Consider the following 18,209-nt stretch of genomic DNA (forward strand, 5'->3'; position numbering starts at 1 on the left):
AGTTTCTAGGTGACCTTTGTCAAAGAGGGCATCCTGGTGAACCATCCCCACTTATGTCAGATGCAGGAAAGCTTAGTTTTCCTCCCTGGTTATGGACTTGACTGTATAACAAAGGTAGACAACATCGGTCCTGGTGAGCTACAGTGGCTGCAGGTTTTTGTTCCAACCCAATTGCTTAATTAGAAACCAATCCTCGCCAGTCTCAGATCTTATTTAATTTTATTGCTTGTTAGTCTGCAATGTAATATTCTTCGATCATAGATTTTTTTTCCTTTCTAAGGAAATCATCCAAATGATCTGAAGTGTAAAACAGACAATTTTCGGTGTGACAAATTTTCTCTTGTTTTATTAAAACAAATAATGCCAGATGAATCCACACAGATGTAAATGGAATGGAGAACTGCTAGCTCCTTTATCATTAGAAATTTACTGCTAATATGGAGACATTAAAAACAGTGAATGTAGCTGTTGAAGACTGAAATAAGCAATTAAGGGTGGGGAACCTCAACAAGCGAGACCACTAAAATGAAGCAACATGTCATTTGAGCAGTAAGTGCTTCATCAGCAGTAAATGACCTCTCATTAAGAAACTGGGTTGGAACAAAAACCTGCAGCCACTGTGGCCCTCCAGGACAGATGTTACCTACTCCTGCTGTAGAGTGATCTGAATGGTGTCTGTGTTTGTTGTGAGGCAGATTACCTTCTACTGTATTCACTCTGTTCTTATACGTATTAGTCAGAGAAAATGTGCCATTACACATATTCTGTGTGAGGAAGTTTAGGGATGGAAAAAGTAGTCATGTCATGTCACTTCCACATCTTAAAGTCTCTGGTCATTTTCATTAAGTCGGCGTAATCTATGGGAAACAAACATCTGACCTATAGAAAGAAAAGGAAAAACTGGCAGATGTTCAAAAAATGCACAACTGGGTTTGAAAAAGCAAACATCTGTATAGAGGGCTTTAGAGGCTAGCTGTGCATGGTTTGTGTTTGGCAGAAATAATGTATTCATTGAGTAGGATTTGTGCTTGTAGTATCTTTAATGACAAAAAACAACATTAGGTCCTGAAAATGTGTAAAGCAGAGCCAGCTGCAAGTAATAGATAGATAAGTAAGCCTTGTGTTTGCGGCTCCCCTAGCCCAGTTTCCTCTGCTCCTTGTGAGTATATGTTGAAGTACCTGGGGAGTAGTCAAACTCAAATATTAGATCAGGCAAATGAAGCGCAGCAACAACCTGTCTACATTCTTTATGCCTGTTGAATTTAAGACTGTATTTTTATAAAGAAAGCCACTAGAGGTCTCCCTAGAATGATAATTAATAAGAAGTACATGGGCTACACTTTAATCAGGCACATTGTCCATGTCACATAATTTTACCTTGCAGTAAAAAATGATTAAGCAACAACTCACAGTGCACATAACAAGCTCCAGTATACCATACTCATGCTAAACAATTAAAATAACAAAAATCTTTCACAAATAAAATTAACATTCAGTATCACAGCTTGCAAAGTTAATACTAGTAAAGTTAAAGAATAAGTCACCTACCATGACTTTTTTATCCTCTTGAAAGTGTTCATCAACAAACATTCTACCGGTGGCATATGAAAGTGAATTTTCAACAAGATTAACACATTTATCCCAGCGTGCCATTAAAGAAGTTGTTCCACTCGTTACCTGAAATATTTATGAAAAATGCTGTCAGAAATGTCGGTGATCAAATCAACTGAATTAAAGAGAATTGGAGAATATAAGCTGAATAATGATGACAATGTGTCCTCTTTACAGAGGTTGGTAGTTTACAACACTAAAATATGATGCATGCAGTCTTTCTGATTTTTTACATTTTATTAAATATTCTCTGTAGCACTGCTAGCTCAGCTCGCCGCATTCAAATCCTATGTTCCATCATTCTCTATGCTAACTTTATAGGTTCTACCCATTTTTGCTTGAGTTTTTATCCAGGTAATTTGGTTTTCACCCCTGTGTCTAACAAGTTGCATGAGCATCACAGATGGACAAAGTTAAATCCTGGGAATGGTACTGTGAAAAAGTAATTCCACTTACACTGCCATCTGAAAGCCACAACAGTGATAAAATAAGCACAACAACATCAAAACTGGTCATAAGAACATAGGAAATGTGGCAAGGAAAGGGGACCATTCAGTTCCTCAGGCTTCTTTGTTTAGCTATTAACTAAGTTGTCCCAGTATCTCATAGACATATTTCTTAATGGTTGTCAAAGTCTCTGCTTCAACTACATGCCTTGGTAGTTTGTTCCACATTCCCACAACTCTTTGCATAAAGAAGTGCTCCCTGGCTTCTGTCCTAAATAAACTAAGTCTTCTAAGTATAATACTATTATCTGAGTCTAAATCATCACTCAAGTAATAATAATAATATTACTGTATTTTTAATATGTTAAAGAAAATCTTTAATAATCTTTCAGCATTCATCCTCTGTGACGAGACCCTTGATGAAAGTTGACAAAAATGAAAACAACTTTGCTAAGGTGCTGTCAGTGCTTCAGTCATTAACTACTCCAGATGCTTTCAGAGTGTGCAGAAACTTTGAGAGTGAAAGATTGTGGAGTCCCAGAATGAAACAGGTCAATAGCTGTGCTGCTCCTGGGCTTCGGAGGTTTCAGGGTCTCAATGCCAGAGTGTGGTAACATTTTTTTTATAAATTAAAATAATACTTCTTTGGTAAACTAAACCAATGTCAAAGAAAAAAATTACTGGGGAAAAAATCTTTATCAGCATTTCTCTTGGCAGAGCCAAAGGAATATTTTTCTCACAGACTGATATAACATAATGAAAAACATCAAGAATGTATAATAAATGAAAAAGCAACTATATGTATATGTATATATATATATATATATAATATAATAATAATAATAATATGTAATTATATATAATTGTGTGTGTATGTGTATATTTTTATATATATATTGTGGTGCCCGGCGGGTGTCCATACCCGGCCGGGACGCCTAGGAGGAGTGGAGGAGGGCTTGTGCCTCCTCCAGGACACGAGGGGGCGTCCTCCCTGGTGGCTTTGGGGACCACGGGTACGGAGCTTAGAAGCTCAACCCTGTAGGGGCCCGTGGTCACCGCCAGGGGGCGCCCCGATGCCTTGGGAACATTGTCCCTCAGTACTTCCGCCACACCGGGAAGTGCTGGGGGGAAGAGACTTGAGGGCACCCGGTGGACTTCCGGCTTCTCCTTGGGAGCTTCCGCCACACAGGGGTGTGGCTACGGAGGTCCTGAGGATGCACCTGGAGCCCATCCGGGGCACATAAAAGGGGCCGCCTCCCTCCAGTCAGGAGCAAGAGTCGGGAGGAAGAAGACGAAGCGTGGTGGAGAGGAGTGGAGGCGGACCAGAGACTTGAAAGGCATTGTGTTGTGGCCAGGACTTGTTAAGGGGTGATTGGTGCTTTGTGCACTGGGTTGGGCACTTTATTGAATTATTATGTTTAATAAACGTGTGGTGGACGATAATATGGTGTCCGTCTGTCTGTGTCCGGGCTGCGTATCACAATATATATATATATATACTGCGGTGAGTTGGCACCCTGCCCGGGATTGGTTCCCTGCCTTGTGCCCTGTGTTGGCTGGGATTGGCTCCAGCAGACCCCCGTGACCCTGTGTTCGGATTCAGCGGGTTGGTAAATGGATGGATATATATATATATATATATATATATATATATATATATATATATATATATATATATACAGTGATCCCTCGCTATATCGCGCTTCGCCTTTCGCGGCTTCACTCCATCGCGGATTTTATATGTAAGCATATTTAAATATATATCGCGGATTTTTCGCTGCTTCGCGGGTTTCTGCGGACAATAGGTCTTTTAATTTCTGGTACATGCTTCCTCAGTTGGTTTGCCCAGTTGATTTCATACAAGGGACGCTATTGGCAGATGGCTGAGAAGCTATCCAGCTTACTTTCTCTCTCTCTCTCTCTCTCTCTCTCTCTCTCTTGCGCTGACGTAGGGGGGGGTGGGCGGGGGGGCTGTGTGCAGCTGCTTCCTGAAGGACAGGCTGCACGGAGCTTCGCATACTTAAAAGCTCAAAGGGCACGTATTGATTTTTTTTATCTGTCTCTCGCTATCTCTCTCTCTCTCTCTCTCTCTCTCTCTCTCTCTCTCTTCCTGCTCCTGACAGAGGGGGTGTGAGCTGCCGCCTTCAACAGCTTTGTACCGGCGGTGCTTCGCATACTTAAAAGCCAAAAAGCCGTATTGATTTTTTTTTTGACTGCTTGCTTTGCACTCCTTTGAAAAGGAAGATATGTTTGCATTCTTTTAATTGTGAGACAGAACTGTCATCTCTGTCTTGTCATGGAGCACAGTTTAAACTTTTGAAAAAGAGACAAATGTTTGTTTGCAGTGTTTGAATAACGTTCCTGTCTCTCTACAACCTGCTGTGTTTCTGCGCAAATCTGTGACCCAAGCATGACATTCTAAAAATAACCATATAAACATATGGTTTCTACTTCGCGGATTTTCCTATTTCGCGGGTGGCTCTGGAACGCAACCCCCGCGATGGAGGAGGGATTACTGTATATATGTATGTATATATATATATATATATATATATATATATATATATATATATATGATGGAGTGAATTGGAAAATTAATAAATAGATAAATATATACTCAAATTAAGATACACATATATTCATACTGTACTATACTATATACTATACTATATTAGTATATAGTATATAATACTATATTAATACTGGTTAGGGCCTCTTTTTGCTCTCAAAACAGCTTCAGTTATTCTTGGCATGGATTGTACAAGATGGTGGAAACATTCCTTTGAGATTCTGGTCCACTTTGACATGATTTTGTTGAGCAAATTTGAACATTTGTAAACCCCATGTTCATACTGTCTTTCTCCCATTCCACCACATCTTAAAGGAGTTCTATTGGATTCAGATCTGGTGACTGAGAAGGCCATTGAAGAGCACTGAGCTCATTGTCATTTTCATGAAACCAGTTTGAGACAACATTTGCTCTGTGACATGGTGCATTGTCATGCTGAAAGTAACCGTTAGAAGATGGTCACAGTAAATTGTCGCCATGAAGAGATGCACATGTTTAGTAACAACACTCAAATAGACTGACATTCAAGTAATGATTGATTAATTATTAACATTCCCAACACTATTATGCCACCACTATAAGCTTCGACTATTGATGCAAGGTAGGTTGGGAGCATTGATTCATGCTGTTTGCACCAAATTCTGACCCTGCCATCTGTGTGTTTCAGCAGAAATCGAGGCTCAATAGTTTTCAGTTGTCCAGTTTTGGTAAACCTGTGGACACCACAGGCCTCAGCTTTCTGTTCTTTGCTCACAGGTGAGGAGCCTGACATGGTCTTCTTCTGTTGCAGCCTATTCTCCTCAAGGTTTGTCATGTTATACACTTTGACATGGTTTTCTGCCCACCTCTGTTGTACAGAGTGGTTATCTGTGTTACTGTAGCATTTCTATCAGCTCAAGCCAGTCTGGCCATTCTTTTCTGACCTCTCTCTTCAAAAAGGCATTTCTATCCATAAAACTGCCAATCACTTTATGCGTTTTGTTATTCACAACATTCCAAGTAAACTCTAGAGCTTCTTGTGCATGAAAATCCCAGGAGATTAGCAGTTATACAAATAGTCAAACCAGATCATCTGGCACCAACAATCATGCCACGGTCGAAATCACTGAGACCACATTTTTTCCCCTTTCTGACATTTGAAATGAACATTAACTGAAGCTGCTGACCTGCATCTGCATGATTTTATGAATCACACTGCTGCCACATGATTGTCTGATGAGATAACTGCATGGATAAGCAAATGTACAGGTATTCCTAATACTTTTCTCATATATATATATATACAGTACATGAATGGTACATGAAAGAATGATATGTCATAAGCAGATTATATGAGTGCAAAGCTTATTGGTTACACAGACCACAGTGATGCAGTTATGCATTTAATATTAGTTAATTAGTTAATATCAGTTGAATGGCTACCTGCACTTTCACATCGTCAAAGATGTTAGGGTTAAAAATCTGGTCAACCATGCAGTAAATGAAAGGTAGTGGTCATCATCACTACAAACCAAGAGTGAGGGAGCTACCTACAACCACACGCTCATTCAGAAAGTGGTCCCCTGAAGCAGAGCAGGCTCTGAGGGACTGCTTTGGAACTACGGACTGGGATATCCTGCAGGGATCACATAGTGAGAACATTCAGGAGGTTGTTGACTGCACTACTGACTACATCAACTTCTGTATGGACATTGTAGTTTCAGTAAGAACAGTATACTGCTATGCTAACAACAAGCCATGGATTACAAGTGACATCAAGGGCCTTTTGAACCAGAAGAAAAGGGCTTTTAAAGGTGGTGATCAGCATGAGCTCAAGCGTGTGCAGAAGGAACTCAGAGTCCAGCTCAGGGTGGCATAGGAGCAGTACAGGAGAAAACTGGAGCAGAAGTTGCAGAATAACAGCATGAAGGAAGTGTGGGATGGGATGAAGATCATCACTGGCTGCAGCTCAAAGCGGGGTGCCACCATCGAGAGAGACGTGGAGAGAGCAAACCAAATGAACAACTTCTTTAACAGGTTTGACCACCCTAACCCACTCTCACCTCGGAGTACTACACCCTCCACCCATCCTTCTGCTGATACCAGCATAGGAGAGACATCCCCACCCACAATTACAGCAGCGCAGGTGAGCAAAGAGCTGAGGAGACTTTGTGCCAGCAAAGCAGCGGGTCCAGATGGAGTATCACCATGACTGCTGAAGGCCTGTGCGTCAGAGATGGAGAGTCCTCTATAGCGCATCTTCAACCTGAGCCTGGAACAGGGGAGAGTCCTGAGGCTTTGGAAAACATCTTATATCACCCCAGTCCCAAAGGTATCACGTCCTAGTGAGCTGAACAACTTCCGGCCTGTCGCTCTGACGTCACATTTGATGAAGACCATGGAGCGGCTGCTGCTTCACCACCTGAGGCCACAGGTACGCCACTCCCTCGACCCTCTGCAGTTCGCATACCAGGAGAAGGTGGGAGCGGAGGATGCCATCATCTATATGCTACACCGATCACTCTCCCACTTGGACAGAGGCAGTGGTGCTGTAAGAATTATGTTTCTAGACTTCTCTAGCACCTTCAACACCATCCAGCCTCTGCTCCTTAGGGACAAGCTGACAGAGATGGGAGTAGATTCATACCTAGTGGCATGGATCGTGGACTATCTTACAGACAGATCTCAGTTTGTGTGTCTCGGGAACTGCACGTCTGACATTGTGGTCAGCAACACAGGAGCGCCGCAGGGGACTGTATTTTCTCCGGTCCTGTTCAGCCAATATACATCGGACACCAAACGTTAACATTATTCAAAGTTATTGTCTGTTTTTACCTACATTTTCATTACTCTTTAATTTAATATTGTTTTTTTTTGTATCAGTATGCTGCTGCTGGAGTATGTGAATTTCCCAGTGGGATTAATAAAGTATCTATCTATCTATCTATCTATCTATCTATCTATCTATCTATCTATCTATCTATCTATCTATCTATCTATCTATCTATCTATCTATCTATCTATCTATCTATCTATCTATCTATCTATCTATCTATCTATCTATCTATCTATCTATCTTAAATAAAAGTCAGTTTTAGCATAAGAAAATTAAGTAAGTGGATGGTTTTAAAAGTCTGAGCAGCACCATTAGAGACTGAAACTGAACAGAGCAAGTTCTAATGACTCTCTGGGCTGGCTAAGACAACACTGCAAAAATCCCGTAGACTGTGTGCTTTACAAGTACTACAGATACAGTCAGTTTTCCTGGTTACCATGCCTGCTTAGTGTAATCGGTTTACTTCTTACATGTACTTAGTAGTGTATTGATTTTATTGCTAATTTCTACAGTACATTCATTTTGTATTCATAAGGTGTGTATCTTTGGGGGCTCCTGCCTTTTATTTGTGTATTCATTGTATTTAATTTGAAAGGTTTCATTATGCAGAATATGTTTCCTTGCTGTAAGACCTGTTCATCTATTATTGGGTGTGTCATGTGGCCTCTTTTGAATCCTAATTTTAATTTTGTGTTGAAGAAGTCTTTCATCACTTTTGTTGCTTACATTTTTAAAAATAACAAATGTATAGCTTTGCATTTTTTGCCAGGAATGATATGTCTAAAACCAGCCTTCTATTTGTTTTTGTAGATCAGTAATAGGAACAGTAATATTTACTTTGAGGTCTGCTTTCCATGTAGCAGAGTCTGTCCCTATGGTAAAGTGAGTTATGTTATTGGGGAACAATGTTATCATAACTTTTTTTTTTCTATTTTCAAGTTCTTGTGAAAGTACATGAAGTGGCCTTTAGTCTTTTTGTGTTTGTGTCTTTTGTTGGTGTTGTGTTATAATCAACTGTTTTGAGGAGACACATAAGTAAGTAAGAATGTCATTATATTACGTGCTCATGACAATAAATTTGACGTGACTTGTAGAATGACATGTGGGCCACTCATCCAGAGTTTTTTTCATGGCAGAAGTCAAGGAAAACCTAAAACTGGATTATTCGAGTCCTGATACACCCAAACATGTGACTTCCAGGTAGAGAGAAGGATACCAGTTGTCTGAGTAAATATCTACAATGACATGTTTCAAATATACCAGATTGAAGTTTTGCTTGCAAACAAATTTCCCTTAAGCAAATGATGATTTTTCTTGTGAGAAAAAAGAGCTTATAGTCTTTATAATTGTTTCCTAATTCTATTGGCAGAAATTTAATGATGTGACTGTAATAATTGTGATGTGATAATGTTTTTACCTTCCAGTTCATTGTTTGTAACTGACCCCAGAATTTACTTCAGTGGAAATGGCAATCATTTAGAGTTCAAGTATTTACTCATTGACTGAACATTAGAACAATCTAGACCAGAACAGGCCATTCAGCCCAACAAAGCTCGCCGATCCTACCCACTTAATTCTTCTAAAAGACATCAGGTCGAGTTTTGAAAGTACCTAAAGTCCTACTGTCTACCACACTACTTGGTAGCTTATTCCAAGTGTCTATCGTTCTTTGAGTAAACAAAAACTTCCTAATATCTGTGTGAAATTTACCCTTAACAAGTTTCCAACTGTGTCCCTGTGTTCTCGATAAACTCATTTTAAAATAACAGTCTTGATCCACTGTACTAATTCCCTTCATAATTTTAAACACTTCAATCATGTCACATCTTAATCTTCTTTTGCTTAAACTGAAAAAGCTCAGCTCTTTTAAATCTTTCCTCAAAACTCATTCTCTGTAGCCCAGGAATCAGCCTAGTCATTCTTCTCTGGACATTTTCTACTGCTGCTATGTCCTTTTTGTAGCCTGAAGACCAAAACTGCTTTGAGTTGCTACTGAGTTGCCAGTTCTTAATAAACGTAGAATGTCTTTGGCTCCCTAACTCCAAATCCTTTTCTTTTAATTTCCTTTTTATGAACTCTTTTTTTTTTAAATTGACCGTGGTATGGTATAGATTTTCAGTGGTTGCAGCTGGCCAATGGCATATCAAAGAAATATCTAAGAATTCTGGTTTTATATGGAGTTCCTAAAACAGTCAAGGCTTTTCCTTATATAAAGTGTAAAAGAGATACAATGCAATAATTTTGGGACTTTTTTCAATTCAATTATTTGAAGGATTTCATTACAATGAACATGTTAAAGTTGAGTAAGACAAACAGTATTACATCTTATTCAAATCAGATTCAACAGACTATCCCCTAGCCATCTAGCAGAAAAAAAACCCATTTAATATAAGTACTGAAACTAAAACACTCAAAAGGTTAGAAATGGTTCAGCATGCTCAAGTAACTGAGGATCAGCTTTAGATTTTGTTTTTGAAAAATTAGGTAGAACATAGATAGCATAAGTAGTGGAGAAGAGTGTACACCATGGCAGGGACAATATATTGTTAACTTAATATGGAGTTGTAATGGAAAAGGTAGAAAGAGAATTAGAATGGCAAGATCTTCTTAAGCCCATTCTTAAACAAATTAAGAAAAATGTCCTTTAGTCTTTTAAGGACGCTAGTAATGATATTGAAATAGTTCTCTTAACTTTTCTTACTTACCCGTGAAAAATCCAATGCACTATATAGAAAACGTCTGCTGAGGTTGGATATCCTACTGAAAACAAGCTTCCAGACAGCATAGTTAGCAACAGTCCTGTAAATAAAAAAAATAATTTACCTCAAACAAAGAAGTATTTTGAAGCATTTGACTGATACTAGGGTAATCATCAATAAATGAGAGAAATCAAAAATCTGTTTCCCTGACCAGCCAAGCAAACATTCAGTCATCATACAGCAGCACAAACATCAATTTCTAAGTCAGCATATACTGTAATAATAATAATAGTTCATTACATTTATATAGCGCTTTTCTACTACTTTGCCCATGTAGAAGTGAAACAGGACAGTGAGGAGGGCCCTGTCCGGCTCCCTACTTCTGACATCACATTTCCCCCGCCCCTTGGCCTGCAGCCTCTTTCTCAGATTAGCGCAAATATATCGCTCCTGCAAGCAAACTATGATTCTTAGCGGAATGAGAGAAGTTGTAAAATCAATAGGAATGTTCAAGCAAATTCTAGAAAAAAACCTGATCTAAATCCGTTAAGCAGTTCTCTCATTTGCTAGCTAAGTGGATGTAAGATACACCCCAAGGCTGGCATGTGAGTGAGGAAGGCCACGTCCCGCCCCCCTACCCTCGGTCCACTGCGTCTCTCTCAGATTCGTGCAAATAAATCGGTACTGTAATGCTTAGCGTGATGAGAAGTCGCAAAATAAACCGGAATTTTCAAGCAAATTATAGAAAAAACCCAAATTTAAATCCATTAAATAGTTGTCTCGTGAAGACAGACAGACAGACGTTGGATTTTATATATAGAGAGATGTAATGCAGGGTCCCACGGGGTCAGTGCTGAAGTTGCCCTTCTTTTTAATTAATGTACTTAATTAAGTTAAATATGTCTGAGAGTAGCTAGTTAGCTTTGCAGATAACCCTAAATAAGGACAATTAGCACATATTACATTAAAGACAGCTGAACCAACACTGGTGAAAGGGGAAAGAACTCCAAACTTTGCTTATATGTGGAAAATCCAAAGATAATTAAAAAGGCTAATAGGACACCAACTTTTACTTCTCAGTCCATAGACTGTTAATTCATACAGGGACTGTTTAAACAAAATAATGTATGGGTAAGGTCAAATCTGGCATAAAGGTTGTTGTTATTTCCTCCATAATTCAAAAAAATGTTACAGGTAGCCCAGAAAAAAGACTCCAAAATTATTCTGGAACTTAAGGTTGAGCATTATTAGGAAGGAGCAAATTACCTACATTTTCTACAAAAACAAAACAAAACAAAGCAAAACAAAAAAGGAAATCTAGAATGTATTGATGAAAGTATTAAAAAGTTCTTAACTCTCAAAATTATAAATAAATACATTGCAAAAAAATATAAAAGCAATTCATTATTAATAGTAGCATACGACAGGATTAAATGTGTTTAACAAAATTGTAGACTTTTATTTTTAAATTGCAATATTATCCAGTATTTTGAACAAATCTCTATCTATCTCTCTTTCTTGACCAAGGACAGGGTCTGATTTGGACATAAGCTAAACAAGTACAACTTATGGCCTCACTGTCTGAAGAGGCCCTTTAAAAATTTCATATTTTTCTTCATTTGTTACAATTTTATGTACATACTAACCACATGACCTGTCAAAGACAAGTAACAGAATAATTTAAAAAAATACAAGAGCTACGTTGTGTTGTCCGTGTACCTTCAGCACCTTTCCTCTGTATTTGCGTTTGTGAACCTTTCTTATCTGGTGCTCCCTCTCTCGAGAGCGTTCCTGTAAAGCCTTCTTCTTACACTCTTTCATTATTTGTGGCCCCTTCCTCACCTCCTGTCCAGTTGTACACTTTCAATTTTTGAAGGCAGCATTCTCAGCATGTCTCATACGCCTTTACTCCTCCTTTAAGTCTCTCACTTTCACTTCCTCTGTCATCGTGTCATCAAATGCAAAATCTCCAATCAGATTGCTTACAGGTACTGGACACACAGACCTTAGTGCTTTATTATATAGTAGAAATTTACTGTTTTAATTGAGCAATACTTTAATTCCTCCGAGTTTGTCGTACATCTTGGTGGTATTCTTGCCAGGTTCATGTGTTACACAGCATTATTAATGGAGCCTCTACAGCTTCCCTTATTTTGAGCACTCACCATATCTAAATCATGACATTCTCATACCTGTACGATGTCACAATTCATTGCACCTACAAAATGTTTAATCAATAAACAATTCAGCAGGTAGTGTCTTACCATAGCTCTTTAAACACTCTTAAAAAGGGCTCTTTAGTAGAGTCTACTCAGAAGCTTAGTAGAGTTTTCTTTCAGTGACTCTCTTGCTATAATTTATGGTCTTTGATAAGCTTACTTGGAAAAGTTAAATCATGGCACTTCATTTTCTGATATCTCTGTAGCCAACGTCAAGCCAATCTACTATCAAATCACCTATCGTGACACATCACAGTCTCACTTTGAGTACAGATTTGGCAACTGCAGATTTCTTTCTGAAGTGCATTACACACAGCCAGGGCTATCTTAATGCATGGGCATGCTGGGAAGTTCCCCGGGGGCCCCACGAGCATAGAGGCCCCATGCTAATCTATGTAAGTTGTAACTTGCTGAGTGGTTGTGTAGGTAGGGGCCTCAGTGCACTGCTCTGCCCGGGGGCCTATAATGCTGTTAAGATGGCCCTGCACACAGCACAAAATTCAATCAAAAATGTTCTAAAAGATTACAGTAATTGTCACTGATGAAAACATCAGCAGCATTCTGCAATTAAATGAAAAACAATAAAAGCAAAGGGAGACTTAGTGATAGAAAAGGAAGTAAGTCAAAACTAATCTGATATTATGTCAGGAATTTATAATTATCATGGCATTTCTCAGAGATGGTTATATAAATAAAATGTATTACTATTATTATTATTATTATTATTATTATTATTATGCTGCCTTACCCTCATGTACTGCAGCAACCAGTGGTGAAGGAGAAAAGGAATCAGCTGGTGACATGTTGCAGGCAGCCAATAGCTTTTCAAGTGTATTTTAAAGAGTTATGAACCTGCCCCTTCAAGCTAACAAAATCAACCTGAAATATATCAAGTCACCTAAAGAAACAGCTCCATCTCAATCTTCAGGTCATTGATAATGATGATCAAGATTCATGTCAGGTGTCATCATCCCTATAAAAAGTTTCTCTACACCAAGGCACCAGCAGAATCACAACCAACGAGCAACTCAGCAAGTGGTGTCTAGTCCTGAAGCACTCTTGTAAGATGGTGCAGTAACACTTCATTAAGCTTATTGAGAAGCCTGCAAGAGTTTTTTTTTTCTCCCAGTCAGCACTAAGAAAGTTAGAAATGATCTAACTTCTATGAGCATCAAATGAAAAAAACACAACAGAACTGAAAATAGTACAAATAATTTCTGGAAGTGCACAAAAAACACAATACTATGATAATACTCGTAGAACAAAATAAACAAGATAGTACAAAAGAACCTGCGGTGGGTTGGCACCCTGCCCAGGATTGGTTCCTGCCTTGTGCCCTGTGTTGGCTGGGATTGGCTCCAGCAGACCCCCGTGACCCTGTGTTCAGATTCAGTGGGTTGGAAAATGGATGGATGGATGGATGGATAGTACAAAAGAATGATCATTTTTATCTAGAAATAACACCCGGACAGTGGAATTCATCAAAAGCACCCTGTCAGGAATTACAATTAAATTATATATTTCTTTTTTTTTAATATATATATATATTTTTATTATTTTGGCACATCTTAATGATCTCATTAGGTGGCACCATTTTGCTTTCACTTGGTATAGTATTGTGTATTACTAGGAGGTGGAACAACATATGCATATCATGGTGGTCTCCTAATTTAAGAGTGAGCTGCAGGCTCAGAAGATGTCTGCACTTTGTTAATGCTAACTAAGGAAAGACTAATTTTGTTTGAGTGAAAAAAGTATTTTTTTCTAGGCAGTGCCATTTTGGATGTTTTACTTTTGTTTTAGACTTTTTTTCTCTTGATTTGTAGCTTAAGTATGAAATAATAATCAGTCAATTCTTCAATCCATGGTCTTCCGAAAATGTTAAATTTCACTGAAATTACCATGAAGGTCACAGAACTCTGGACATGTTCAAAACACAGCATGGGATCCTCAAAGCAACTCTCAAAAGATCTGAAAACAAAGATTGTTCAGTATCATGGTTTAGGGGAAGGCTACAAAAAGCTATCTCAGTCAGTTTCAACTATAAGGAATGTAATCAGGACATGGAAGGCCACAGGCACAGTTGCTGTTAAACCCAGCAGGTCTGGCAGGCCAAGAAAAATACAGGAGCGGCATCCCTGTATATGCAGGATTATGAGAATGGTTACAGACAACCCACAGATCAGCTCCAAAGACCTGCAAGAACATCATGCTGCAGATGGTGTATCTGTACATCGTTCTACAATTCAGTGCAATTTGCACAAAGAACATCTGTATGGCAGGGTGAAGAAAAAGAAGCCCTTTCTGCACTCACACCACAAACAGAGTCGCTTGTTGTATGCAGATTCTCATTTAGACAAGCCAGATTCATTTTGGAACTAAGTGCTTTGGACTGATGAGACAAAAATTGAGTTGTTTGGTCATAACAAAAAGCACTTTGCATGGCGGAAGAAGAACACCGCATTCCAAGAAAAACACCTGCTACTTACTGTCAAATTTGGTGGAGGTTCCATCATGCTGTGGGGTTGTGTGGCTAGTTCAGGGACTGGGGCCCTTGTTAAAGTTGAAGGTCGGATAAATTCAACCCAATATCAACAAATTCTTCAGGATAATGTTCAAACATCAGTCACAAAGTTGAAGTTACGCACTGGTTGGATATTCCAACAAGACAATGACCCAAAACACAGTTTGAAATCTACAAAGGCATTCATGCAGAGGGAGAAGTACAATGTTCTAGAATGGTCATCACAGTCCCCTGACTTGAATATCATCGAAAATCTATGGGATGATTTGAAGCAGGTTGTCCATGCTTGGCAGCCATCAAATTTAACTGAACTGGAGAGATTTTGTATGGAAGAATGGTCAAAAATACTTCCATCCAGAATCCAGACACTCATCAAAGGCTTTAGGAGGCATCTAGAAGCTGATATATTTGCAAAAGGAGGCTCGACTAATTATTGATGTAATATCTCTATTGGGCTGCCCAAATTTATGCACCTGTCTAAATTTGTTACGATGCAAATTGCATATTTTCTGTTAATTCAATAAACTTAATGTTACTGCTGAAATACTACTGTTTCCATAAGGCATGTCATATATTAAAAGGAAGTTGCTACTTTGAAAGCTCAGCCAATGATAAACAAAAATCCAAAGAATTAAGAGGGGTTCCCAAACTTTTTCATATGACTGTATATTTCTCTGCATAGTTTTTGTTCATGTGCTCTGGTTTTTCTCCCATATTCCAAATATATTATAATTTCTGTATTAAAAAAACCACACATGGCTATCAAAAATACACACATGTATATATCAGGGGTGACACAGTGGCATAGTGGTAGCACTGCTGCCTCACAGTAAGGAGAGCAGGGTTCACGTCCCAGGTCCTCTCTGTATGGTGTTTTCATGTTCTCCCCATGTCTGAATGGGTTTCCTACCACAGTCCAAAGACATGTAGGTTAGGTGGATTGGTGACACTAAGTTGACTCCTGATGTTTGTGTGTGTGTCCAGGGAATGGTTCTTGCCTTGTGCCCTGTGCTTGCTGGGATAGGCTCCAGAACCCCGCAATCCTTCTCAGGATTAAGCGGTCTTAGAAAATGGTATGGCATGTATATATCAAATAAGATTAATAAAACATTTCACCATATTGTATGGGCCAAATGCTTTTGGAAAACTATTTTTCAAAGTTGACAGTCTTTTCCTTTTTGGGCTCTGAAGCGTCCACTTTTTTCAGAGTGACTGCCTCCCCCATTGACCGTATGGGAAACTAATTGGAGAAGTGTCCAAGAAACATCCATGATTTAATGAGCATTGCACCATTTGTCATTTTGAGATTAATATCCATCTTCAAGGTCTAGTGGCCATAATAGGATATACCAATGGAAGGGTTAAGATGTGAATGACAAGAGTATGCTATGCTAAGGGTATAAATGAATGTAATTTTCTGACTTCTAGAGGGAGAGAGAAAAAATGTGTCCAACAGTCTTTCCTGGGAGAGTCATTCAATGTGGTGAATTTCTTGGGGTACTGGGTGTGTAAGCACAGTATTATACAAAAATGAATTAAATTGTTCACAATCACACAACCAAAAATGGACTATCTCAACAAGTGTGGACTAGGGACTGTCACTCCTGTTGTGTTGAAAGACTCTGAGACCGGGCCAAGCACATTACATTCCAGTTAGTTTGAACCACCTCCAGTTTCAGTGTCGTCACAATGATATTATTCTGCATAATAAAAACTGCTCTGCCAGCTTATAGACTACATCTTAGCATTTAAATATATTGTACCATAAAGCAAATCAACACGCTACTCAACTTGGGTCTTAGTAGGATCCTCTGCAACTGGATTTTGGATCTCCTAAATAACAGACCCAGCGTGTGCTGTTTGGCAGCATCACTATTACTATATGTGCACCCCAGAGTATAATGTGCTGCACCAACAGCTACTTTCCACATTCACTTATGACTCTGTGGACAGACACAGAGACACAATCATTAAATTTACTGATGACACCATCCTCATACATCTGCTCATCAACCATGGTGACATGGCTTACAAAGAAGAGATTTGTCTTCTGGCTCAGTGGTGGAATGACAAGTATCTTTTCCTTAAAGTTAATAATAACAAGGAGATGGTCATAGTCTTTAGGTAGTAGGCAGAAAACCACACTTCCACCTACTTCAAAAAATGATGTTGTTGAGAGGCACAGCAGTTTTAAATTTCCTGTGGTTATCACCAGTCATACATCTACTGCACAATCACTCATTTTGTTGTTTCCTTCTCCTCCATTGTATGGAAGGTGTATATATACTATATATATATAGTATGTTACAATTAATGTGTGATGTTGCTGCTATTGTATTACTGACACTATTCTGTGAGATGCTCCAACTACTTATTAATCAGATGAGAAGCCCCTTTGTTCTGCTTTTATCTGTTTACTCCTCCTACAATTTATAACTCATTAGTTTCAGACTCAAATGAGATTTACACAACAAACAGATATGGAAAAAAAACAGAGACAGAAGGTACTGTCATGATATGCCTTTTATTGAAATTTTTTCTAAATGGTTTTTTGGCTTCTAAAAACATTATTTTGGGGGGTTTGGAGGTCAGGGAAACCAGTCAACAAATTTATTATATGGTACAATGATAAAAATTAAATTTGTTATCCCACAGTGCCATCTTCATTTAAGGACTGCAATTTTGAGGCCTTTCTGTTGATGGCTACTTTGTAAGCAGACCAGAAGTGTGCGGCATGTAACATCTCCAAGTCAAAAGTATAGAGGTCAGAAATGTGTGCTTCTTGGTTGTTGTCTAAGTTGTTATATACAAATTAAAACCCTTGTTGATTTTCTTTTGAGTTTTTATATTGATTTCAGGTTACAAACCTCTTTGTCCTTTGACTACATCCACAATTTACATCTTGGCTCAGTTCACAAAGTAATTTTCAACTCTATTGCTTTGCCCCTTAACTATGATGTTTGGTTTCTCATTCTGATCTTGTTTCTTTGACTCTCCAGCTCCTTGTTTCCACCTTAGCTAGTTTATATTGCCAACTCCTGTCTCCTGATTCTATTCTCATTTCAGACTGGAGCCTGCACAGGTACAAGGTATACTATGAAGAAATACCGAAACATGAATTACATGCAGGACTCAGAACAATCTATTCAGTGACCAATTTGCTCTGTAATTTGATTGCTACCTATTTGGCTAACTGCCTTCTAACCATTTAGGAAAATAACTGTACTTATGACTGCTGCTACGAGAATTATAAATGCACATAATTCAAAATTGGCTTATAATACAAAGATATCTCAAAATCTTTAGTATCAGGAAGATAAAGAGAT

General features: G+C 38.6%; 2 protein-coding genes across 2 annotated transcripts in view; both read right to left on the bottom strand.

The window, feature by feature from the left end:
- Positions 1 to 18,209, bottom strand: part of sms (spermine synthase) — an 844,074-nt gene that overhangs the window by 501,337 nt on the left and 324,528 nt on the right. The gene's annotated exons all lie outside the window — the stretch shown is intronic.
- phex (phosphate regulating endopeptidase homolog, X-linked) overlaps positions 1 to 18,209 on the bottom strand; it is a 239,778-nt gene that overhangs the window by 84,577 nt on the left and 136,992 nt on the right. Inside the window, exons 10-11 of the mRNA XM_028799436.2 lie at positions 10,147 to 10,240; positions 1,549 to 1,677 (exon numbers count right to left, since the gene is read on the bottom strand). Coding sequence (XP_028655269.1) covers positions 1,549 to 1,677; positions 10,147 to 10,240 — 223 coding nt within the window. The remainder of the gene's footprint in view (positions 1 to 1,548; positions 1,678 to 10,146; positions 10,241 to 18,209) is intronic.

Source organism: Erpetoichthys calabaricus, chromosome 4, assembly GCF_900747795.2.
Source record: "Erpetoichthys calabaricus chromosome 4, fErpCal1.3, whole genome shotgun sequence".
Lineage (NCBI taxonomy): Eukaryota > Metazoa > Chordata > Cladistia > Polypteriformes > Polypteridae > Erpetoichthys > Erpetoichthys calabaricus.